Raw genomic sequence first — 25409 nt, 5'->3', positions numbered from 1 at the left:
TTTTTTTTTGCTTTTAGAATCCCATACATTTGGCAAATCATGGTTTCGAATATTGTCCACAATTTCGAAGACGAGACGTCATTTTATTACCAACGAACGTACCGAAACAAATGGTTTTCGAAGTTAAAAATTTACCACATCCTCAAGCTGCCCACTCCGGTTTTCAATGTATTATAATTATTGAAGGTGCTACAATGTTGGTGCCTGCTCGAGTAACATACAATAATAGTAATAAACATGTTGTTTGTGATAACACAACAGTGAGTTTGGCTAAATTTTTATCATTTTTTGTTTGTTTTTAATGAAATTATGTTTTAGTATTCGTACGAAGCCAATGAAGGGGAGTACGAAGCTAACGTGACAGTTGTTTGGAACAGAAATCATCACATTGACTCAATGACAGTCAAATTATATAAATGTGATATATTGGGATCGCATCGCGAACACGCCGACTGTTCATTATGTGTCACTAGAAACTCGAAATACCAATGCACCTGGTGTGGAAACACTTGCACCTATAGCGAAACTTGTAAACAAATAGCACACATCAAATGCCCAAAACCTCGAATAGACATGGTAATAAACACAAATTTTCTAATGCTTTTGAGACAAAAAACAACTCTAAGTTTTTTTCTTATTTTATTTAATAGCAAAATTATTTTGTTCTGACAGAAATTTTCTTAAAATTAAAAAAAAAAAACAATAAGAGAAATAAGTTGATTTTCAACAAAACAATTTCCATGTTTTGTTTTTTTTTATTATATTTTTTCTACTTTGCGTTCTTACAAAACTGTTTTGGGTTTTGTAATGAACAAAAACAGTGCTATAAAATTATACTAAAAAGAGGGAAATTAGTCTTATATTGTTGGCAACCTAACGGTTTTTCCATCCAATTGTCTGTGTCAATCGGCCTAAGGCAAATGAAATTATTCAAATACGAAATTTTTGCTGTTTGGTTTAATTAATAATCGCAAAAAATATTCAAAATTAACATTATGATTTAGGTAGGTTTTGCCAGTTTTAATTTTTTGTTTAAAAAAGTGCAAAGTAGAAAAAATACTGTATGATATCTCGTTTATAAGGCATTTTGTCGCACTTACTGCTTTATTTATAAATACGTGCGTGTGACAAAATGCTTCTTATAAAACTCGGTATCATAATATACTATTATTTTTGTTTTAATTGTGGTTTGTTTTTTTGCTTGTAGATAAAGCCACTGAGTGGTCCGATAGAGGGCGGAACGTTGGTAACGATTGAAGGTAGCAATTTGGGTTTGAAGAAAGAAGACGTTCAAGGGAAGATAAACATAGGGGACGTCCCTTGTGAGCTTGTTAATTACGAAGTTTCGGTGAAAATTCAGTGTGTGACAGGTCCGTCAAAAGTCGAAAAGACGGCACCAATAATAGTAGGAAACTTGGCTGGTTTTACAAAATCATCGGTAGAGTTTAGTTATAAAGATATTAAATTATTTGGGATTGATCCGACGAAAGGTCCGCTATCTGGCGGTACTCAATTAGCAATTAGAGGACAATATCTTAATATTGGTTCAGAAATAACTGCATATTTAGATGATTACGTTTGTCAAGTTAATTTAACTCAAGCATCGAGCGGACGTTTAACGTGTATCACATCACGAGCGCATGATCCGGTTAATATAGGAAAACTAATTTTAAGTATAGATGGCGCGATTCGTACTTTAGAAGGTAATCCGTTTAATTACACCCAAGATCCGACGATTATGGAAATTAAACCGCTGAAAAGTTTTGTGTCTGGAGGAAGAATGATATTCGTTCATGGCACTAATTTGAGTAGCATTCAAGCGCCAGAAATGGAAGTTTACTCGGATACCGAACCGTCGGTTCCTATTAATAAAACTTCATGTACTGTCTTAAGTGCAACCCAGATTGAATGTCCGAGTCCTTCAGTCAATCGACAGTTTCTTTTAGCTAGCACTAAGGTTAGAAGAAGATCACTTAGACAACCGTCGGCTATTAAAGTACGTATCTGGTTTTTTTCTCATTTTGCGATACCTACTTATAATTGGATTATTGGTTACATTACAGATGCCAGAAGCACAGCTTGTAGTAAAAATTGGTTTTATAATGGATAATGTACAGTCTGTTAAAAATTTAGATAAGCATTTTCCTAACTTAAGAAGTCAGTTGTTATACGTAGAAGATCCGAAATTTTTTAAATTCCCAAATCAGATAAAGCTTTACAAGGGTGATACTTTAGTAATAGAAGGCGAAAACTTAAATATGGCTAGTGATGAAACTGATGTTGTTGTTACAATAGGAACGAAACCGTGTAATGTCACTGGACTAGCTATGAGTCAACTTGTTTGCTCACCACCTGAAATACAACCACTTGATACAGATGAGAATGGAGTAAAGGTACCTCCTTCTCTATAAAAATTATTTAATTTACATGAATAATTTATATTTTCAGACTGAGACTAATCTTCCTCTTGTCGTTGTTCGAGTGGGACGTAACTTGAGGTTTCCACTTGGTTATCTACGTTACGACATTTATAAAAGTTTCGCTTTTCCTCCCGAAGCAATAGCGATGATAGCAGCAGGAACAGTTCTATTTGTGTTGTTTTTCTTTGCTGTTCTTTTCGTCTATCGTCGTAAATCTACTCAAGCAGAACGCGAATATAAACGTATTCAAATACAAATGGATACATTAGAAAGTAATGTAAGATCGGAATGTAAATTAGGTAAGAGACGACAATTTACTTTGATACATCTTCGTGAATCAGAATTTTTAGCATTTGCCGAACTTCAAACAGATATGACTGATCTTACTGCTGATTTGGAAAATTCAGGAATACCAACTCTAGACCACACTAGTTACATCATGAAGGTGTTTTTCCCAGGAGTCAGCAATCACCCAATTTTAAACGCACCTAAAGTAACTATTTTATATGACTCGACTTGACTTGACTTGACTTATTGTTTTAGGTACGAATTAATGCACCAAGAACTAATTACGATTCGGCAATGTTACAATTTGAACAACTTATAAATAATAAACATTTTGTGTTAGTTTTTATCGAAATTTTAGAATCTCAAAAGTCGTTCAATATTCGTGACAAGTATGAAATGTTACACTAATCTCTAGTGATTTACTTTACTTATTTTTTGTTTTGTAGGGTCACAGTTGCATCACTGTTGATGGTTGTGTTAATGGGTAAGATGGAATATGCTACTGATATTTTAAAAAGTTTACTTTTGCGTCTTATTGATAAATCTGTTAATACAAAACATCCACAACTTATGTTACGACGAACTGAAAGCGTTGTTGAAAAAATGTTAACCAACTGGATGGCGTTATGTATGTACTATTACTTAAAGGAATATGCCGGTTCTTCGTTATTTTTGCTATTCAAAGCGATTAAACATCAAATTGAGAAAGGTTTAGTTGATGCAATCACTCACGATGCTCGTTACTCGTTATCCGAAGAGAGATTATTGCGAGAACAGGTGGAACACAGTGTTGTGGTATGTTATTTTATGATTGTGTTAGATTTGTTACACTTTCCACTTTCCACTTTCCAGACATTACATATTTTGCAAGATGATTTAGATGAAAAAATTCAGTGTAAAGTGTTGGACTGTGATACAATCAGTCAAGTCAAGTCGAAAATATTAGATGCACTCTTTAAAAACACACCGTTTTCGATGCGACCATCCATTCATGAAGTTGATTTGGAATGGCGGCATGGACGAGGTGGTCACTTAACTTTACAAGATGAGGACTTGACGACAAAAACAGTAGGCTCGTGGAAAAAATTAAACACTTTGGCTCATTACGGTGTTAAAGAAAGTGCAGTTATGTCACTGATTTCGCGTCAAAATGATAGTTTTAATAATTGTAAACAACCATGTCACAATTGTGAGTTGATTTACATTTGTTGTGCTGCTTTATTTTATCAAATTTTTGTTTTAGGTGTGGCTGGTATGTATTTTAACAATTCACAGTCACCGATTATTACAACAAATGGTGATGTTGAAACTGGAACCAATCCGAGAATCTATCATTTAGTTAAACCAATCGACGATCATCAATTTCCTAATAATAAATTGGGCGAAAGGACTCATAAAGCCATTCCGGAGATATTTTTGACTCGACTTTTATCAACTAAAGGGACGATTCAGAAATTTGTTGATGATTTTTTTATGACTATATTAACAGTAAATGAACAATTACCTCCAGCTGTTAAATGGTTATTTGATTTGTTGGATGAAGCAGCAAGAAAGCATGGGATTCAAGATCCTGAAGTTGTTCACGCTTGGAAATCAAATAGTCTTCCTCTTAGATTTTGGGTTAATTTTATAAAAAATCCCGATTTTATATTTGACATTAATAAAACGACAACGTTGGACTCGTGTTTATCGGTTATTGCACAGACTTTTATGGACTCATGTTCAACCACCGAACATAGATTAGGCAAAGATTCACCATCCAATAAGTTATTGTTTGCTAAAGTGAGTTACTGGTGATATTTTTTATTTTTTCACTTGTTTTAATTTATCTTTTTAGGATATTCCACGGTATAGAGAGATGGTTTCTCAGTTTTATCATGACGTTGCAACATTACCAGTTATAACCGATCAAGAAATGGGTTCAGCTATGCAACAATTATCGGCGCAACAAGCCGACGAATTTGACACTGTAGCTGCACTCAAAGAGCTTTATATATACGTTACGAAGTATAGAGAACCGGTAAGTTGTCTCAAGTTTTGTTTGTTTGTTTGAATGTGTTTGTTTTAGATAATTGAAGCTTTGAACAATGACATAAACTGCCGTCGTTTACACTTGTCACAAAGGCTGGATAATGTTGCTTATACTCTTGGAGGTGAAGACACTTCAGCTTGCTGACCTCGTCAGTCACCTGATCCCCTGCTGCCCCAACCCTTGGCGCCCTGATTCCATGCGCATTGTGCATACACATGTCATATGACATGATGACATGATGACATGTGTGGCTGCATATGAGCGTGTTATACTGTGATATGGCGCACGATCAGGTGACTGTGATTGGAAGCGTACTTACCCTCCAGCGGCTGCTAGTTTCCTTCCTGAGTGCCTCGCTAAGTCGCTACGCTGATGGGACGTGACATGGACAATGTATACGCGCAGTGGCGCACTTCTATAGCGCACTTTCGTTCAGTCCGGTTAGCTTAGTTTTAAGTAGAAGTTTATAGACATTTATTCTACATGTATCCGACTGATATATGATAGTGATTTAAGTTTTATTAATCTTAATTTTTTAGATAACAGTATTAAAGTTTGACATAGTTTAAGTTTGCAATAATTGAGTTTATTGCATTGGGTGGCATTGCCTGATCATTTCAATTTACTATCAGTCGTGTATATGGTAAAATAGTGTTCTGTGCCGGAACTATATTTATGTGGAATCGTCTTCACGTCCAGTGATTTGTACGTTACTATTTTAATTATGTTTAATATAAAACAGTGCATACTTGTATCTTAACTATTATATATTTTTTTGTACATACTTCTATTGTGCATATAGATTATTATATCGGATTTATAAAAGTGTTTATATTTAAGCAAACATTCATTCGTAATTCATTTTATTGTGTTAGAATACATTTTTATCCTAACGACAATTTTTACAAACATTTTTTTGATTGTACATGTCGTAATTGCTTATTTAAAATGTGACTATACACAACACACGTGTGCATCTACGTTTTTGGTTTAAAACGTAGATAAGATATATATTTTTATTCAAAATCTACTATTTTCCACATCACTTATTGTAGTCATATTTTAAATTTGCCATTAGAAATTTTTATATTTAAAATATTGATGTTTAAATTCTCAAATTTAATATACGAAAAAGTTAGATAAAAATGTTTGTTAAATGCAATTTTAAGGGGACTTACTTTAATTCAATTCAATTCATTATTTTATTATCGAATTTTTTACTCGTTTATTATTCTTATGTTTTTGGTAATGTGATCGTGAATTAAAGCTTTTTATATAAAGTGTATTGTTTAGTGATATTTTTTTACTCTATTAAACTTGTATTCCAAAAAAAAATATTTTTTTAATTTATTTGTATACTACTATATACTATACATATGGGTCTGTTCAATAGTTAAAAGTTAAAATTTGCCTTTGACTTATTATAAGCTATAAGCTGTGCTGAATTTCAAGGCATTTCGGTCTGTTTGTAAAAAAAATAAATAATTAAATGAAGAATATACAATTTACTAGTGTTCTAGAAAAGGGCTAGTGCTAAGCTCATTCCTTTTCGATTTGAGAGTTTAGGAAAGAATTATTTTAATAATGCAACAATCACACAGAAAACAAACAGATGTCAATGCAAAAATAAACAATTTCTTCATAATTAAATGTACATACATATTTTTTATTGATATGGTACTAGTAAATGAAATCTAGTTTTTCGCTGTCATATTCAAACACATTTTTTTTTTCGTCAAAACAAATTCGAACAGTGAATTTGATAACGATAGGGTGGCATCCCTGCTGTGTAACGTTTTTTTCTAGTCGTTAGGTATTTTGAACCGCCTAGCAACAGCAGCAACGCATATTTTTTGTGTCTGGTTAGTGCTAGTGTAGAAATAAAACTCAGTTTGTGACTCAAAGTGTGGGATTATTTTTCACTGCTGAATTTTTAACAATTTTTGGGGTTGTTTTATTGTTTTGAAAGTAGAAGGGTGAATTCACACACGCCTGCGCTGAAGAAATTCAGACAACAGCGCCAACTGCATTCATTTCGAGGATGCAAGGGAAGTGTGTTCCTGCTCTCGTGTTTTTCTTAAAATTTGTGTTTATTTCGTAAAAAACTGTGAATAAAACACTTACACGAGATAAAACTTTTAGCTAGTGTTATAAATTTGCTTTCACGTGAATGTGTGAAGTTCACGTTTTGTATTTTATTATAAATTTTCAACAGAAAGACATTTAGTTAGACAATATGGCGGATAGCAATCAGGGTTTCTCAGACACCCAAAAATTTTGCTTTGAGTAAGTAATTTAACGCTTATTTGTAGTGTTTACTTACTAAAATGGTTATTTACTTTATGTTAAACTAATTCTGTTGGTTGAGTTTAATCACGTAGAACTTATAACCTAAACATTTGTTTCTTTTCCTGTTACTCCATTTGAACTTATTTTAAAATGCTAATCGTTGTATTTTTTTATTTTTTTAAATAAACGTCTACTTTTAACAGTATTTTCCGTTGTTAAACGTTTTTTGTGTGTCAGTTATTGAAACCGTTAATAGGGACACATAGAATATTCTTGGCGGGAAGAAAGTGGTGCTAAGTTTCATTGTCTTGATAACAACAATTTAGTTGGTCAAATATCATAACACCGGTTTGTTTTAGTTACTACGAGAAGAATGTATGTAAGAGACCAGGCTGTTCCCTCAGTCATAAAAGGAAGAACCACATCGACGTAGTCCAAGTCAAGCCGCGAGAGGGTTTTGTCATTGGAAGAGTCAAGTCCACCCCGCTTTGCCGCTACTTCTTGCGCGGATATTGCACACATGCTGGGAACTGTCGTTTCCGTCATGAAATAATACCAGTAAACATGCTTAATGTACCAAATACTAATAGTAACCAACTCTCAAGGTGCCGTTTGTCAATTCCGGGAATATGATTATTAAAAAAAATATATGTTTTAGCACAAATACGCCATCTACCTCTGCAACTCAGTTGCAAAACGCTAATAAGAACGAAGACAAGAAGGCTATACAGGCAGAGTCTTCAATCTATGCTTTAGCCACTTCAAATATCAAAAATGGGTGAGTCGCAATTTTTTCTCTTATTACTTTCTCTTTATTATGTATTTTGTTAATTAATTAATAATAAACTTTCATTGACTCATTTTCTTTTATGATACGAATGGTTTTTATCATTAGGTAAATAATACGCAATTAAGGTTTGAAGGTCTAAACAATAATTTACAATGCAAGCGAAAAATGCAACTTCTATGAATGACTAGAGTCATCAAATTCTCGATCACTTTTCTCTAAAAAATCGTACTAAATAAAAAACAGTTAATGTAATAGATTTTGAACTAACTTTAGTTTTTATTAGTCTAGTTCAAAGCCCCACACCAATTTTGAATTTATTCGGTGACTAACAGCAACATGATAATGAAAAAAACCTACTAATTATGAGACGTATTTAAATGCAGTTTCTAATCTAGTTAAAGCTGTCTGGAAACTTGTGAACCAAACTCTTAAACCATATCTCAGAAAAGTAGAAATGATGAAAAAAAATCATTTAATGTTGAGTGAAAATAAAACAGAATGTCAGTTTTGTTTAAATTCTTAGGACTTCGAGTAGACTCCAATTTAAAATTTCATTATCATATAGAACAAGTTTGTAAAAAGCTAAATTTTTATTAAATATAGATATAACACATAAATTTCACGACACAGTTATGAGTTATGAAAAAAGTTATATTTGATAATTCAGTTTTGATTTTTTTGCATTTTGTATACTTTATAGTAAAAAATTAGTAAATAGAAATATTGTGAGTAAACGTCATAATATTTGCAGCAAATTGGAGGAGGCCATGATAAACAACGCCGAAGGAGCCGCTTGTTCGCCATTGAAAGACTCACTTTGGGTAAACGCTCCAGAATTTGTGCCAAAAAGTATCGCCACGAAGCCTTTGAGCTACGCAGCTGCCGTCAACCCAAACCCGACTGGTGCTGTTGGAAACAATAACAGCACAAAACAACTTTGCCCTTACGCGAACAAAGATGGCTTCTGCAAGTATCCACCAGGCGAATGTAGCTATCTCCATGGAGAAATATGTGATTTGTGCGGAAACGCTGCATTGCATCCTTATGATGAAGAACTGAGAAAGAAGCACCGTCAAGACTGCATTAAACAACATGAGAAGAACATGGAACTGTCCTTTGCCATCGCTCGATCAAAGGAAAAAAGCTGCGGGATCTGTTTTGAGGTTATTATGGAAAAAGCCAACGGCGAGCAGAGGTTCGGAATTTTGCCCAATTGCAACCACTGCTTCTGCTTAAGCTGTATCCGGAAGTGGAGACAAGCGAGGCAATTTGAGAATAAGATTATAAGGTAAGTGAATTTTGCACTATAATTATCCCAAATGGTTGTTAACAGCAATTGCTATTGAAGAAATTACGCAGAAGTCTATACATATGAGTCTTAACTTATACGCATAAACTTAGGGAACGAAAGGTTATGATCAATAATGGTAAAAAAAAAATCTGGTATGAACAACACACTACTTTCCTAACCTCACTTTTTTAATTATTTGGTCTTTGCGGCCGAACGGTGCGACCGATTTTTACCAAATCTTTCGTACTGCGTCCCCTTCCTTCAAGTAACTTACATACCAAATTTCTTGAAGCTATAATTCGTCCAGAAATGTAAAAATATGGGTAGGTCAAATTATTAATTTCCTTATAGAATAAGGAAAGTAAAAAATGAAAAATAACTTAAATAAAACTTTTTTTATTTTTGTCGAATATCAATAAAATATATCACTTCATTAGCATTGGTGTTATCAGCCCAAATTATCTAAAACTTCAAAAGTAACAGTGTTTTTAACAAGGTATATCTCGGTGATTAAGAAACTTTTATACCCTAAAATGATGCGTATAAGTTAAGACTTACTCTGTATATGGATGATTTATTTTTTATTTATTGTTTGTTGTAGAGCTTGTCCGGAATGCCGCGTGACGTCTGATTTCGTATGTCCGAGCTTGTTTTGGGTCGATACGAAAGAAGATAAGAATAAGTTAATCGATGATTATAAGTCTGCTTTATCGACAAAAGACTGCAAATATTTCGATAAAGGGGTGGGTAAATGCCCGTTTGGTAATAAGTGCTTTTATCGTCATGCGTTTCCTGATGGTCGGGTTTGCGATGTTGGTCCGCCACCGCGTCAAAGACGCCGTGGTGCGGGTCTTGATAATGCTGCTATTGAAGTCCTACAGGTAGAATTTACGTTTTTATACTGGTGCAGTATAATAGATGAGTATTTACAGCAAGTTATTTTGTGGGATTTCTTGGACGAAAGAGAAAACCCATGGCAATCACTAGCAGAAGATTTGGAAGATTTGGCTGATTTTTTTTCCGATTCCGAAGAGTCAGATTGGTCTGACTATGACTTGTTCATAAGTTAAACAGTTTTAAATTTGTTTAGTTCATTTTCATTTCGTTTCGTTTTCGTTTTTCATTTTGTATTTATGGGTTTAAGTTGTTAGAAGTCAATAAGAAGGAATTTTTATTCTTGTTAATGATTTCTTGTAAATAATTGTTATGAGTATTGTCTTATTTCAGATGGAATATGAATGAAAGCAATAGCTTGGAGTTACTGCTTATTAGATTAGATGAATGATTATTGAAGCCTCTCTGTTTTTTAGCTATTCATTAATGCATTGATACAACATTTCTTCGTTGCTTTAGCCATGTGTTATTAACAACTTTATGTTATCCATTGCTTTTGTATAACACATAGCTTTGCAACTGTAGTGTATTGGCCATGTTTGATATGTAAAACAAGTTCGTGTTAGTACCAGAGGAACTTTGTACATTTTTTTTTGTCTTAGGCCAGTACCGTGTTGTTTTTAATTGTATTTTTTTCTAAGAAAAACTTTTGCCTTAAAATACTGACATGGGAAACGTCAAAATATGATTTGATTTTGTTTCTCATATATTCCATTGCTTTGGCCATTTAGTTTTTAGGTTTTGTTTTAAAAAGCGTTTCTCAATTTGTTTCCAGTTTAAATAAATATATCAAGTTTAATTGTGGGAGTACCCCTTATCGACAAAAAAAACTTCTATATTTATTCTGTTTTTTTTTTTTTTGGTCGATATGGGGTATTGCAATAGACCGAGATATATGCAGTATTCACAATTTAGCACACGTTTCCTTAAATACCGCTTTGAATTTTACATATTCACTGTTGTTGTTTGGCTATGTAGACTTTTCATTTGTATCCCGATGTAAAGATAATGTTCTTGTCAATAAAAAAAATGTGTTTTCTTTAAATTGCGTTTCTCATGGTGCTCATGCAGGTAAAATTGGAAACGGGCTGGAGAACAGAGCCTGATACAGATCTGTGATTGTTAGCTTAGTAGGATTAAACGATTTAGTTCTAGTTTCTGTTGATTGAATAAAGTTTTTGTTAATTTTCAAAAAATTAAAACAATAAGATTTAAAAAAAAAAAATAGTAAGACATTTCAAGCAATACTAAATGTTTACCTACCTAGAGCTTTTAACATTATTATCCTCCATAGGTTTACACAGTTTTGCTTGGTTATGTTATTACTATAATTAGTCATTATATTTTAGTTTTATTGCTTGTATTATATGTATATTATTAAACAGAAAAATTTGGTTGGGGTGGAATAGTCTTAAAAAATATTTTCTAATATATCCAACCCAAAGCAAATACTACTGATACTTTGACATCGTTTTTTATTAACAAAAATTCTGTATATTATTATGTACTTATTCCAAATAAAAAATAGTTGCTCTGAAATTGTAGTTTTTTAATACCCTGGAAACTATCAAATATGATTTTAACTTCACAAAGTTATAGTTGAAATAAAGAATTATTAGGTCATTTATTCAGAATTGTATATTTTTCAAAAATCTAACCTAATTGATGTGAAAAAAATCAAATTCCGTTATTAATTCATTATTCAAGAAAAGTAAGAAATATTTTTTTTTTAAATTGATGTTTAGCGGGAAAAACTTAACCTAAAAATCTGATATCATTTGCGATTTGCCTAACCTTAAGTTTTTAAACTTGGTTAATATTAAATCCTTTACAACATTTTTAGAAGATGTTAATTGTTCAGACTTCAATAAATGAGGTAAGTGGCATCAATTAATTATTTACTTATTATTATATTTCATACAATTGTAGCAAATTTCCCAAAAATGTATTAAACGTGAAGATGTGATAAGCTTGTTTACATACTTGGCACAGTTACCTGTTGAAACCCTTACAGATATAGAATCTATTTCAAAGTTACTATATCATTTGGAACAACAACTTTTTGATATAAATTTTTATAATGAATTTTCTAACATATTACATAACCTCAGAAATGACAACTACATCGTCTTATCGTTGGATAAAAAAGAATCTTTTAAAGTTTTTATACGGGAAAAGTTTCTATTTAAGATACTTTTATTTATTTCATTAAAGTACCGAAAAGACGTATTTACTCAGTCTACAGCTTCAATCACTTTTCTTCAATTTATTTTGGAAGAAATTCTTGACACAATTTCTATTGTCAGACCTCAATCTTTACAATTAGTAAAACTACTAGAAATGATTTTGAAAAAAAGGGACGATATCTTGACTCCCACTTTATCATTGTTGGTTTTAAAAATGATGTCAAAAGTGGCGTATTGTCCCCTGATTGGTTTCAAACATAACGCTCAAAATGTCAGTAGAATTGTATTAAGGTCATTGCCGCATTATTGTAAGAATTATTTGAGCAATTTTAACAACCTTCCAATTAAAGGCATCGATTTGAACGATATTTTAAAAGAATTCAAACAAAAAGAGGTCCGTCCTTTTTTCGATTTCATTAACAAGCAAATTTTGAAACTATTTCGTAATAACACGGATAGTCGCGACGGCTCGTTTTATTACGAAATGATAACAAGCTTCTGTTCATTCGAAGATTTTCAAACGAAAATATGGCCATTTTATTGCCCTTATTTCGAAGAATTTGAGAATGGGTAAGTTAACAGTTAACACATCAAAAAAAAAAAACAACAAAAAACAAAACAACATCTTCCAGGGAGTTTCACCAAAGTTTATTAAAATACTGGATTCCGATAACTGTCAAACACTACAAAGATGAGTTTTACAATTTTATAAGAAACAAAGATACTGATATTTATTTTAAAGCTCATATTTTATTAGAGATAAAAAAGAGAGGTTTTTATAAGCCAGAGTTTAACCGAGACATTTTGAATTTTTTTACTTGGGAAAAAACAAGTTCAGTTGCGCTTCGAATTATTTGCACTTTTATATCGAAAAAAAATTATCCCGAAGAAAGTGTAATCGAAATGGTACAGTTTTACCTCAATAATTACTCCTCGTTTGAATTTCCAGTCGACGTCTTAAAATCGCTAAAAATATTTATTTCGCAAATATTTATAGTCTCTCATTTAACTCTTGCCAAAACTGACAAAGATTTAAACCTACATTCTGAATTTTTGAATTTTATTTACCAGTTTTGTTTATCTCGGATTTCTGATCCAGAAACTTGCGAAGTTTCAGCACAACTTCTGAAAATCTTATGGGACATTGCGTTCGGTTCGTCTGCCGATTTAGTAACCTGTTACAGAATTGATTTGGATTGTATTTACAAAGTTGGAGGCAATTTATATTTTAAAAAATTACAAAGTAGTGGCTTTTGGGAAGCTAGATTTAAAAACCCGGAATTGACCAACAAGTTTGCGTTTCTTCTTGAGCAAAAATTTTTTTTTTGTCCAAAATTAAGCAATGTTATTAAAGAACGTTATTTTGATGTTGTAAATTGTGACTTCGATTTAGTAACACTTTTGATTCAAATAAATCAGTTAGTTTATTTGCAAAGTAGTGAAACAATTCGATTATATACCGATTTGGTTATTTCTTATCGAAAATTAAAAAACAAAAATTCATTTTCAAGTGAAACAGAAAAGTTATACTCAATTTTTAATGACACGATGGAAAAATTTGATTTTGAAAAAATGTTTACTTCTGTTCTAATTTTGGACATGTTTATTGTAATTAAAAGCCATTATAATATCGAACTGGTGCTTGTAATTGACAGGAGCTTATGTTTCGTTGCGAAAATTTTAAATAAAAAACTTGATACTAATTTGAATCTCAAAGAAATGAAAATTTTGGAAGCTTTCATCAATGTGAGTATTATGTTTTAAATAACATTTTACGATTAAAAGTGAAATTTTGTAGAACATTATTGAATGTTTGATAACATCAAAGAATGACTGGCCGAAATTTAATAAGGAGAGTATTTTTAGTAACCTTTCTAAAATAATCATTGATAGTAACATGAAGAAACCTGTATCGTTATCAGTTGGCGCTATTCGTACTTTAGGCTCAACTATGGAAAATAGTGCGGACAGAGAAATTAAAATAAAATTGTTAGACCGGACATTGAAGTCGCTTTATCATAATAAACAAACTGGAAAAATTAGACGAAATCCGGAAACGAGACTCGTCATTCACGCTTTATGTCTTTCGGATAAGAATCTAACTAAGGTAGGTAAAATTAAATTTAATTTAAAATTTTAGTTTAGATTCGCTTGATTTTAGCCGTTCTTGGTCTCATCTTTAAATTTTCTACTTGAAGTACTTTCTAATCCATTATCGCCTGATTTCGTTTTATCCTCATCTCTACACAGCCTAGAAATGTTAGTTTCGGATAATTCCATTCACCAATTTACACTCCCGTTCATCTCAGTAATAATACAAAACTGTATCCAAATTTTTAATAAAACAAACTGGATAGTGAGGTTATTTGACTCTCAGCTATTTACAAGAAACTAATTTCTTTTTGTAGAAACGCCAATTTACAGTTGCTAAAGTCGTTGATTGAGCGCTTTTTAGGGGTTTCCCTTGACGAAAATATTCGACCAAAGACAATTCAAGACTTATTTATTTTATTTCCAACCCTTGTCCCCTGCTTTTACAAGATTTTGTGTCAAAATGAATTGAGTGATAGTGCCGTTATAACGCTTTTGTTTTTCTCAGAATCGCAAATTTTAAATAACTCGTTTATTGGGGACGCACTTGAGGATGATTTTGACAAGTTTAGACATTTATTTGTTAAAATTATTCAAAAGTATTCAAACAATTTAGGTTTTTTGGCAATTAAGGCATTTACTTCGTTGTGCGCTTTTAAAAATATTTCGGGCGTTTTTTCAGAGATCATTTTTTATATTCAAAGAAAGTTTGAAAGGATGCCAAGAAACGTTTTGGCAAATTTGATTAAGCTTCTTCAGGAATTGTATCAAAAATACAAATTAGTGTTAATTCAAACCGATGAAATTATTATTAAAAAAGCCTTAGGCAATTTAACAACTTACTTAAAACAATTTGATTCGTTTTATTTTAATTTATTGTCTTTAAGGTTGCATACAGTTGACGAAATATTGGAAGAAATCGTGATATCTCTTAATAGTGAAATTAATTACGAAAAACGCATTTGGCTAAATAATTATGTACCGTACATCATGCGAAATATTAATCAAAACAGATTGTCGATTTTTTTGGAAAGAATTTCTTGTCAAACACCTGAATTTTTACAAGTTCGTATATTATCAATTCTAGTTGACCGAATTAACGAGATTAACGTTGCACCAATAATGAAAATTCTAATTTTAAAATTGAGCAAATTATTGGATTGTAGTAAATTCCTAATTATGTCTTACGCAAAAACCATTTTATTGTGTTCAGAGACAGTTCATGGTCTGAATTGTGATAATTTAATTACTAGGATTAGACAGGATTTTCAAACTGAGTCTATTTATAAAATGTTTATTTACGTTTTTGTTTTGTCACATTGCAGCAGTAGGACCAATAAGGATTCGCAATTTTTAACTAAATGTGTTAAAAAATATGTGGACGCAATAGGGGATGATGAAATTTTATTTGATTTAGCCTCAACTCTTATATATTTGTATAAAAGTAGTTCAATCGGTGACAGATATAATGTGATGAAGATGGCCTTCCACTTGTTGTTAAATGAACAAACAGCTTTTGAAATTTGCAAATTTATTTCTTTGTTGACAAAATTTCACTCATCTTCTATCTTAATTAGTTTTGCTAACTTATGCGATTTGTCAAAATTGTCAACTTGGGTGGGCGATAAAAAATTAGCTTTGAAGTTATTGGCGGAATTCTATTGTTACGTTAATGACTTACCCAATGAAGAGGCTTCAGATACCTACTATTTAATTGAAAATGATTTGTCTCTACCTAAACGATATGTTAAGGCGATCTTACTTAAGTCATTGTCTGATTGTAAATAGTTTATTAATAAAAGATTATTATAATTTTTTTGTTTTATTTTACCTGAAATTAAGACGAAGGTGTTTTGATAACTTTTCTAAAATCAGTAAATGATAACGATACAATAGACAATATGTGTCGTGTGGGTGATGACTGTAATAGCAAAGTGAAAGAAAAACTCGATTGGTATAATACGTGTTTGGTTAAATTGAAACAAGTGTCAGAATGTTTATTTTGCAATTACTCATATATCAATTAATGGCAATAGGTATATTTTTTATTACATCGAATAAATTTGACTCTTGTCACTTGTAGGCAATTTGGCTGAAATTTTGTCAGAAGTGACAATAGAAAAAATGTTTTTTCAGTTTCAAGGCGCGGTGAATTATTTTTTAGGGATTGCAGATGTTCCAAATATTAGTCAGGATGTTACTTTTAATCTCTATACGAGAAAAAATCCACAAATTGCTCAAATACTACCCTCTAGTTACCCCTCTCTTATACCTCTGTCAAACTTCAATCCTAATTTAAACACTTATTTCGTGATACATGGGTATACAGATCACAAACATCGAGAAATTATCGCACAGTTGAGACTGGGTACATGCTAAATAATTTTGATACTAATATTTTTTGAAATTTCCGAAACTTTAGTATTGAACAACGCTGAAGACTCTAATGTTATCGTGGTGGATTGGAGCCGTTTGGCGGCATTTATCTACTTCGACGCTGTCAACCATACAGTTCCTGTTGGAACATACGTTGGAGAATTTTTATCTCTTCTGGAATCAAATTTCATCGACCTCAAAACTGTTCATTTAATCGGCCACAGCCTAGGTGCCCATATTTCAGGCATTGCTGGCGCTTATGTCGGAGGACGAGTTAGGCGAATCACGGGTATAAACCACCTCAAACTCTTGTTCTAGTAACGGAAGTTGCCTATTTTTAGGACTGGACCCTGCTGGCCCCCTTTTCGAATTGATAGAAGAACGCGACGAATCCCTCTCGCTTGATAAAACCGACGCTCTTTTCGTCGATGTTATTCATACCGACGCTGACGAGTTTGGGATAACTAAACCGATTGGTGATGCCGACTTTTACCCAAATGAAGGAACCTCACCTCAACCGGGGTGTACTAACCTGTTAACTGTTGGTTTGTTGTTAGTGCGGTAATTCGGTAATCGTTTTTATAACTGATTCTTTTAGTCTCTTGTAGTCATATAAGATCGGTTGAATTTTACACCGAATCGGTTATTAACAAGTATCCTTTTGAGGCAAGGCATTGTAATATTTCTCGAGGCGACTACACGTGTTTGGAGGAAGAACCGGTCCATATGGGTCATTACTTATCAATTCAGTATGTTACAACAATTATTTTAGTCACAATCACTAATGTAATATGCCGATTACTAACCTTTCAAAGGTTGGGAAACACATCATAAAATCTCATAAGTAGTATTACTTCTCTTGGGCGGTAATATGCAGGATAGCCAACCTTAAAATTACAAAAATACAAAATTGTCAAGTTACGCATAATATTTTGCTAAATTAGTATTTAATTGCTTTTGTAGCAGTTTCTCTTACTTCTGGGGGAGTACACTGCTCCATTTCGACTATTTTAAATCAGATTCACACATTATTTTAATATTTTCTTTGACATTTCTGAAATGTCAAAAATCAAACGCCCTACTACATTTGGATCTTAACTTTGTTTTGTTAGAATTTTATTTTACTCAAATTTGATTGAAAATAATGTGAATAAAATAGCATACAACCTCCTTGTGCTTTATACATAAGCACTCGGGGTAATGCCATATTTACCACCTCGCTTGTAATGTACTATAACGCTTTTTATTGTATCGAAGTAATAGTTTTTTTGATTTCTAATTCTGGCTGTTTTATTTTAAGTCGCAAATCTTGTTTAATTCATTTATTTTGGATTATAGAGACACAAAAAGAGGTTAGAGTCTGCTGTCAAACGTACCACACATACCGCGATACCAACTTGAGGATAAAAATCACATTCATTTACAGTCATCCGGTATTTACATCTCAATTGAAATAGCTAGGATTTTGAACTTCTTTTTTTAATATGTTATAGAAATGTTATTAAAAGCTACGATATTTTTATGTTCCAGGGCCCGAGGTGTTTACTTTTTGGAGACAAACTCCGAACCACCCTTTGCTAAACGTACATGAATATAAGTAATAAAATTGTTTGGAGTTGTGAAATAAATGTGTGCGCTATTGTTTGCATTTACTTTTTTTGTTGTCTCTTTGAATTAAAACTGTTTCCTACACTAAGGGCAAAGGCCACATTGGTGTCTTCAACGTTTTAAATAAAAAAAACATTTTGTGACGTCATTTAAACTGTTGAAACAACGTGCGGCAGTATGAATTGAGTTCGTCTATTTTAATACAAATGACGGCGATTTTGGTTTCTTTATTATCCGATAAATGTATTAATAAAGTGGTTTGATTTGTGTGGGTCGAAATGAGAAAGGATTGCCCCCAAATTGTAGTTTACAGCAGCTTGATGAGTATTCAAGAACAATATATTTATTGTAGGGTGAGTTTAGGTATTTGTTATGTTTATTCCAACTTTCGCTATAAATAATTAAATATTGGCTTAAATCACGTTGTTTATTTATGACTATTCAGTGAATAATTTATATATAAAAGTTTGGATCGGTTTTTGTAAATCGCATAAGTATCGCATGTTCATTCTGGTTTAGTGTACGAGTGTACGTAAACTTTCCGCCGCCCCACTCTTTTTTTGTTGCAGTGCGCAGCAATTCGCTAAATTTTCTACATTGATGTTCTAAGATTGTGTTAGGCAGGTGAAGTTGTTATGTTACCCCGTGCAATATAATTAAAGTGGAGTTAATTAAGTGACTTAAGTCGATATTGTTCAAGTTAAAAGTGCAATTGACCGAATTATTGTGAACTGTCAAAGAGAATTTGTTATAAAACCGTACGACCGGTCTAGTAAACTGAGCTGTCATTCTATTCAATTGTCATCGCACTGTCACTAAATTTGAAAAAAAAGCATTTATGATGAGATTTTTGAGACAAAACCATTGCAAGAGGCTTTCAATTTGATGAATATGATAGAAACTCCAGTGACAATGCGTGTGGAAGCAGCTGAACACTTTATTTTAGATTTTCACATTTTTTAGGTTAAGTTGTGAACTGTTGTGTAAAAACTTTAGATTTGAAAATGTTGTCGCTCAAGAAAGTGTACAGAGATGAACTTTTGCAAATTGCCTTAATTTTGAGTTTGTTGAGAGGCAACAGTGGACCGTATTTAGAGAGTGATCTCTTTAATAACACTCCAAATTATGATTATGATAATGGGACTAGCTGGAGATCTCTAACACCTACTGTTTTGCGCTCACATTTTGTCCATCCGAAAAGTCTTGATTCAGTATTGCTAAATTACGAACGGGAATTATTCGCCGATTTAAATATACTGGGAAGATACAACCGGGACAGTTACAGACATCCAGATGTCACTGCCTATTTGCTTAATATTGAACGGACTACTGCCACAGCCCCCTTAGCCACACAGGATGTTTCTTCAGACATTATTAATTCAGCTCAGAGTCAAAACGAGGAAAACGCGTTAGCTGCAAGTTCCAGTGAAGCCACTTCAACTCCCCTTGATGTTGGACTTGAACTCACGCAGGAGGTTTGTTCGCTAGCTTAAGATAAACTTATCGAAAACTGAAGAAACAACTCTTATGAGTCACACTAATAAAAAAAAAAATCAGTTACCAAATTGTTAATTAGTAAATAAATGCGATTAAGCTAATAGCTTTACATGTGGGACTGAATAATTATAACAACATTTCTAGTATGTACAAGATGTTAAGGTTAAACCTTTGTTGCGTCATTAATGATTATTTACGTCAATTATTGTTTATTATTATCGACTTAAAAGTGAAAAGTGGTGGCAAAAATTGGAATGTGTGAGGTGAGATTTAATGTTTTATTCCTTATCAAAATTTACGAATCATCAGATCATTTTCTATTATAGTAGTAATGAATATGAGGAAGATGATTTGGCAAATCATTATCATTGTACAGCAAACATTTTTTTTTATGTAACATTTAACAAAATACATACACTTGATCTACGTCAAAAATTGACTACATTACAATCGTTCTCAATAAAATACTTAAAACACTTTTTTCTATTTAATTTATTGAAAATTCGACCCTGCAACGACTCACATAAAACAAGGTTGCAGTTAAAGTGCAAAATAGAAATATATGTTTTTGTAATGGTTTTTCTTGAAATTTGTGGTACACGTGGATACATTTTAGTTGTTTCCAAGCTAAATTATGGTCAATATTGATCTGAATTGTAAAGAACGGTAAAATTCTTTTTTCGAATTAGATATTTGTGTTGGATTAAAGACCAAAACAAAACAAAGAAAATTTCAATATGGAATAATTATTTTTATCACAAATTTGGCTCAAGTTCTCAAGACTAAGTCAAGCAGTAATCTGTTTTGATTTTCTTGAATTTATTTTGCGTTGATTCGGAAAACATATTTCTTGAATTTTGAAAAGGAATTGAAAGTGTAACTAGGTAAAAAATTGATTGTTGATGTTTTTCGTATCATGTGATTCACATGCGTTCAATGTTTTTCCCTCCACTTTTGAGAGATTGCCAATTTCAAGCAGACAAAGAGCAGTGGCGTAAATAAGTTAAAATGCGTTGCCCTATTATTCCAAAAATACCTTCAGATATATTTTAGATTATTGCGAATCTTATTAAACGCTAGGAATATACATACGTCCGCTGTCAACCTTGGACCACTTTAGAAATGCATTTCGATTTGTTTTTTTTATCATTGAGTCAGGATAAATCAATACAACCTAATTAATATTCGGTATTTTAATTTCGGTTGCAATTACCTCTGTTTGTGGTTCGTCATTATTTTAAAAAAGTTATGTTGACCTAAAGGTTTACTTCATAAATATTTTATTGACTATTGTTTCGTTTGTAGCGTTTAAAACACGTATTTACGTACATATATAACAGTTTTTTGTGTAGCATCCTTTGTGACCTTTTAAGTCTGTTTTTGAATTCCAAAGCCAATTCGAACATTTTAGAACACTTATTATTATGTATGTCAAAATCGAAATAGACTGTATTCAAGACTAAATTATTTTAATTTTGTAAGATTTTTTTCAAAAATGTCTTTGAAGGGCAAACTTTAATGGTAAATTTTTTTTAAATGTTTAACTTAATACGATTTTATTTTCAAGTAAATAGAATTTTGGCAAGTGGGGGTGTTGTGCAATTTTTTTGTTTTCTTTGAATTTCATTTTGTTGTTTACTTCGTATCAGGTAAATGTTACCTATTTTTATCAGATAAATAACAACAGTGACTTTAAGCAGTAAATAAAATGTTTGTACTGTCTTATAAGATTAAATTTCTTCTAATTATGACATGATTATTTTTTTAAAGAGGATGTGTGTTTTTTCTAATTTATTTTAACAGCAATAGTAACAGTGTGCGATAAAAATGTTAAATTTTCACTTGATGCTACGGAGATAATGATCAAAAAACAAAACAAAACAGCTTTGTTTATACTGTAGTAAAACATTTTTCTATTTTGAAATCTATTTAGTCCAAGAAATGAAGTTTCTTTATAATTCATAAATATTGTATAATGCGAAATGTGTACAGGTAAATAGGACGTGCTACTAATAAAAGTTCATCTTAGTGAAACCGGAACTTGTTTTAAGGTTTATAAATGTCATTACTAAAATCAATATTTGTATAATGATTCTATGCTATAAAAATACATATAGAGGGAGCTCCGCAAGGTTCAGGACCTGTATTTATCTATGTTGTTGGGCCATTGTTAAATTTATTTAAATTATTTATGTGACCGCTATTTTCATTTATAGAATATGCCGAGTATGCATATATTTTGATAAGTAAAATACTCCTAAAAAATAACTATAGTACAATTTTTTTTTTGTTTTTTATGGGTTTTAGTATTAGTAGCTACTATACATACAGGCTGTCCCAGCGAGTTGAAAAAGTCCATTAGTGACATTTAAATGATAGAATAAAAAAATTATATAGGACATTGTTAGATACTAATCCATCGCCTAAAATAACTATACAGCCTGTCAATACAAACTTGTGTTTTTTTACCGTTTTTGGATGTAGATTTTTATGACAATGTTTTTAAGCTAAACTTTTATTGGTCGATTTTGCTTAGTTTTAAAAATAAGACAATAACTAAAAAGATATTTAACGTTAAACATTAAAAAAATAATTACTATTGTTTCAGTAGCCATCACAAAGTGCACAGTTGCACAAGAGTTGGATCACTTAATAATCACATTTGTGTTAAACTGAATCCATTATTCTGTATTTTTACAATAAAATAATTCGAATTTCAGTGTTTATAACGACTTTTACAATCTCTGGATAAATCAATGGATAAGTGATCCATGTGGTGGAATTACTATGGTTGTCATAGTATCAACAATGCTCAAATATTGATAGGCATTGTTGCTACTCGTACAATTAATATTGAATCTTAAATATCTTTTCATTTATTAATTCTGGACATTAAAAGTTTATTTTTTTATATAGTGGATCATGAGTTGAGAACAAATAAAAAACTTTTCCTTAAATAGCCGACGTTTCGAAATTTTATTATTTCATCATCAGGGCTGTTGGACAGATGTTATTAATAATTAGGTACATGGTGGAAAGATTACTTTGTGTTACCTTATAAAAAAATTACTACATGAGTTTTTTTATAAAATGATTTTTCATCATTTTTTGTTAATTGTATTATAACTATTGAAAACTATAGAATATTATGTAAATTACACATTAAAAAATCGACAAAACAGTTAAAATTGTGTATCAAATGGCGTATAAATTATAACATTTAGGTGACGAGAAGTGTCGTAGTGGTAATTATTTTTTTAGATAGACAATTTATCAATTTAATAGATGCAAAACTAAAAAATAGGGTATTCCATTAAAAATTTTTAAGTTATTTAACTTTTAACAAACTTCTTCATTTTTTAATCTTTACAAATGCAAAACACTAAAAAATTGCTGCAGCTTTAAATTCTGTACTTTCTTCTTTGAAGAAGTAAAAAATATTTGTTCTAGCTGTCTTAGTTTTTGTGTAATAAATTGTGAAAAAGTGGATGTTTTCGTCAAAAAAAAAAAAAAACGTCTTATTTCTAAAACTAAACGAAATCGACTAATAAAAGTTTAGCGTAAAAACTTTTGTCTTTTAATTTTACTATTTAAAGGTCACTAATGGACTTTTTCAACTCGCTGGGACACCCCTGTATAAAATAATACATGCATCGGTTAAAAAGGAATTCCTGTTTCTGCTTATGTTCAAAATAGGTAATTTTATTGGTAGGGATCATTATCCTATTTCACCAGGCGATTTTGTAATTTTTTTATTTTAACTACCTAGTTGAGGAAAAAATCACCATTTGTTCGTTATCAGTACGTGTGCAATCTAGGAAAAAGATTGTGCAATATGTGTAAATCCAGTAATGTCACTCCAGACGAAAGTGGTGTGGTGATGGCGAGACTTGTTGGATGTAAAATCCACCCTTCGGGGTGCAGCGAACCGTTGATGATAACGTCGAATAGTGGCAAATGACCTCACCGAGTGTTATTCACTTAGGCGAAGGTTGATTTAAATAAAGATCGTTTCACACGTGTAAAAAAATAAATATAGGTATTCACTTTATTTTCTCATTGGGAATAAAGCCCGGCGATCATCGCCCCAGAGTTTTTCTTTGACCTCAAACCTACACGAGTCTGAGAAAAGCACTAATTATAATATTTTTGTACGGGTTCTTTTCTTAGTATCAAATGTTTTTATGCTACTATGACGACAGTGACGTGGTATTAGATTATGTACCACCCTTAAATTTATGACGACTTTAGTTAATTTCATACGTATTTTGGAAAATTTCTACTAAACAAAGACTTGGCTCCCACTTTTATGTTTATTATTGCGTGACTAATAATGTTTTCTAGAATTTTTCTTTGCGGATGGGTGTGCGAATGAGCGCATAATTCATTAAAAAAAATGTTTGAACTTGAACCTACTGCTGGTCAAAATTTTATTTTAGAACTTGTTTATTTTTATACATACTTGAGGTAGGTTAAGAGATGTAGAACTTTGAATAACGTTGCGACATCTCAGGGTGGTTTTATAAACTCACATAGTCGACATCTGGTGTAGACCTTGTGAAACTCGAATTATATTGATTGTTATATTATGATGGCGGGTAGGAGGCGCCATCTATTCTTTATCGTTTGAAATGTCAACTTGCTGTAGCGGACTAGCGGTCGTCCTCGAACGCGGAACGACTTACTCAAAATAATTTATTTTCTAGGAATTGGTTGCGTCTTTATTGAAATGAATCATAATGGGACTATAATTATAGTGTCGCGATATTGTATTTATTAATGTTATTAAAGAGAAAAATGAAATGAAACACGAAAATTTCCGATTTTAATGAATATATCTTTTTAAAGGGCAAAGGTGATCCATTGTCATTAAAACTGTTTTTCTTTTGATTTTGTTGTTATGTGAATAAACAATTGTTTGTATCGTGTCCGGTTTTGTTTCGTAATGAGAATTTTCGTATCCATCTCTTTATTGTCGTGAAATAACTCAGAATAACCTGTTGTCTGGAATTGTCGATACGCGATACGCGATACGCCAATGGTAGACCACGTGTTTAATAAATAATTATTGCCATACTAAAGCAACGAAAGTCAAGGATAACTGAATAATAGGTACTGATTGTCGCTGGCGCTTTCTAGTGTATGATTTTTGAGGCTTATCCTTATCAAAATTTCTCTTATCTTGTTATTGTCTGAAAATACTCAACACACAGTAGTGATCCTTTCGTCGTCGAAGTGTTGTGTGTCTTTTGTACCGTCTTTCGGATTAAATTTCATAAAAATGGTAAGTTGTAAATGTTAAAAACATGTCTTGTCGTACCAACTGTTTAGCATAATAAATTTATGTGCGGTGTCTTGTTTGCGCCGACACAGTTTTTGAAAATTTTCGTTTTGTAAACATCACAAAACTGTCATCACTGGTTTAACTATTTCGTAACATATTGTAACTTAATTGTAGTCTGTCAAATATCATTTAAAGTCGATTTACAGAAAGCGAATTAAAATTTTAAGTTAAGGCGTCATTTACCTGCTTTAGGTACATTGCCAAACGTCAAATTAAACACGAATTAAAATTTGATTGAATTAAGTGTAAACCAGACCTTAATAATTTACTTTTTAATTTCATAATTGTTTAAATAATGACGTC

The 25409-nt window shown here is 31.8% G+C and overlaps 5 protein-coding genes across 12 annotated transcripts in view; all 5 read left to right on the top strand.

Moving 5' to 3' along the window:
* The window catches only part of LOC123006850 (plexin-B), a 31094-nt gene extending 25019 nt beyond the window's left edge, over window positions 1-6075 (top strand). The window contains exons 5-16 of one of the 3 annotated variants that reach the window (XM_044401705.1): window positions 18-260; window positions 319-576; window positions 1208-1996; window positions 2064-2393; window positions 2449-2719; window positions 2771-2913; window positions 2964-3097; window positions 3155-3503; window positions 3561-3897; window positions 3952-4490; window positions 4546-4728; window positions 4777-6075. In XM_044401705.1, the coding sequence (XP_044257640.1) occupies window positions 18-260; window positions 319-576; window positions 1208-1996; window positions 2064-2393; window positions 2449-2719; window positions 2771-2913; window positions 2964-3097; window positions 3155-3503; window positions 3561-3897; window positions 3952-4490; window positions 4546-4728; window positions 4777-4884 (3684 nt within the window). In that variant the 3' untranslated portion in view covers window positions 4885-6075. Of the gene's footprint in view, window positions 1-17; window positions 261-318; window positions 577-1207; window positions 1997-2063; window positions 2394-2448; window positions 2720-2761; window positions 2914-2963; window positions 3098-3154; window positions 3504-3560; window positions 4491-4545; window positions 4729-4776 lie in introns of all 3 variants that reach the window. The other 2 variants (XM_044401704.1, XM_044401702.1) reach the window with 2 other exon arrangements.
* A 679-nt stretch (window positions 6076-6754) lies between these two features.
* On the top strand, window positions 6755-11049 carry LOC123006163 (probable E3 ubiquitin-protein ligase makorin-1). Its single transcript, XM_044400430.1, has 6 exons — window positions 6755-7026; window positions 7389-7634; window positions 7688-7807; window positions 8571-9107; window positions 9712-9991; window positions 10043-11049. The coding sequence occupies exons 1-6, from the start codon at window positions 6977-6979 to the stop codon at window positions 10178-10180; spliced, it is 1371 nt and encodes a 456-aa protein (XP_044256365.1). The 5' UTR covers window positions 6755-6976; the 3' UTR covers window positions 10181-11049.
* A 703-nt stretch (window positions 11050-11752) lies between these two features.
* LOC123006156 lies at window positions 11753-16087 on the top strand. 3 transcript variants are annotated; one of them, XM_044400416.1, is made up of 6 exons: window positions 11753-11880; window positions 11934-12760; window positions 12823-13936; window positions 13989-14297; window positions 14352-14551; window positions 14599-16087. In XM_044400416.1, the coding sequence occupies exons 1-6, from the start codon at window positions 11851-11853 to the stop codon at window positions 16067-16069; spliced, it is 3951 nt and encodes a 1316-aa protein (XP_044256351.1). In that variant the 5' UTR covers window positions 11753-11850; the 3' UTR covers window positions 16070-16087. The 3 variants fall into 3 exon arrangements, with proteins under 3 accessions (XP_044256351.1, XP_044256353.1, XP_044256352.1); XM_044400418.1 differs by having other exon boundaries at window positions 14352-14546; window positions 14646-14788; XM_044400417.1 differs by having other exon boundaries at window positions 11934-13936.
* A 134-nt stretch (window positions 16088-16221) lies between these two features.
* On the top strand, window positions 16222-18305 carry LOC123006382 (pancreatic lipase-related protein 2-like). 2 transcript variants are annotated; one of them, XM_044400817.1, is made up of 6 exons: window positions 16222-16317; window positions 16365-16649; window positions 16704-16946; window positions 16999-17209; window positions 17266-17406; window positions 18188-18305. In XM_044400817.1, exons 1-6 carry the CDS (start codon window positions 16275-16277, stop codon window positions 18246-18248), a joined length of 984 nt encoding a protein of 327 aa, XP_044256752.1. In that variant the 5' UTR covers window positions 16222-16274; the 3' UTR covers window positions 18249-18305. The 2 variants fall into 2 exon arrangements, with proteins under 2 accessions (XP_044256752.1, XP_044256751.1); XM_044400816.1 differs by having other exon boundaries at window positions 16999-17218.
* A 541-nt stretch (window positions 18306-18846) lies between these two features.
* LOC123006190 (segmentation protein cap'n'collar) overlaps window positions 18847-25409 on the top strand; it is a 43314-nt gene continuing 36751 nt past the window's right edge. Inside the window, exon 1 of one of the 3 annotated variants that reach the window (XM_044400474.1) lies at window positions 18847-19740. In XM_044400474.1, coding sequence (XP_044256409.1) covers window positions 19270-19740 — 471 coding nt within the window. In that variant the 5' untranslated portion in view covers window positions 18847-19269. Of the gene's footprint in view, window positions 19741-24720; window positions 25047-25409 lie in introns of those variants that run through there. The other 2 variants (XM_044400475.1, XM_044400476.1) reach the window with 2 other exon arrangements.

The sequence above is a fragment of the Tribolium madens genome, unplaced genomic scaffold (assembly GCF_015345945.1).
Source record: "Tribolium madens isolate multiple individuals breed KSU strain unplaced genomic scaffold, Tmad_KSU_1.1 Scaffold_2;HRSCAF=44;Tcas5.2_LGX, whole genome shotgun sequence".
Taxonomy (NCBI): Eukaryota; Metazoa; Arthropoda; class Insecta; order Coleoptera; family Tenebrionidae; genus Tribolium; species Tribolium madens.
This window is presented reverse-complemented; position numbering and strand designations above follow the sequence as displayed.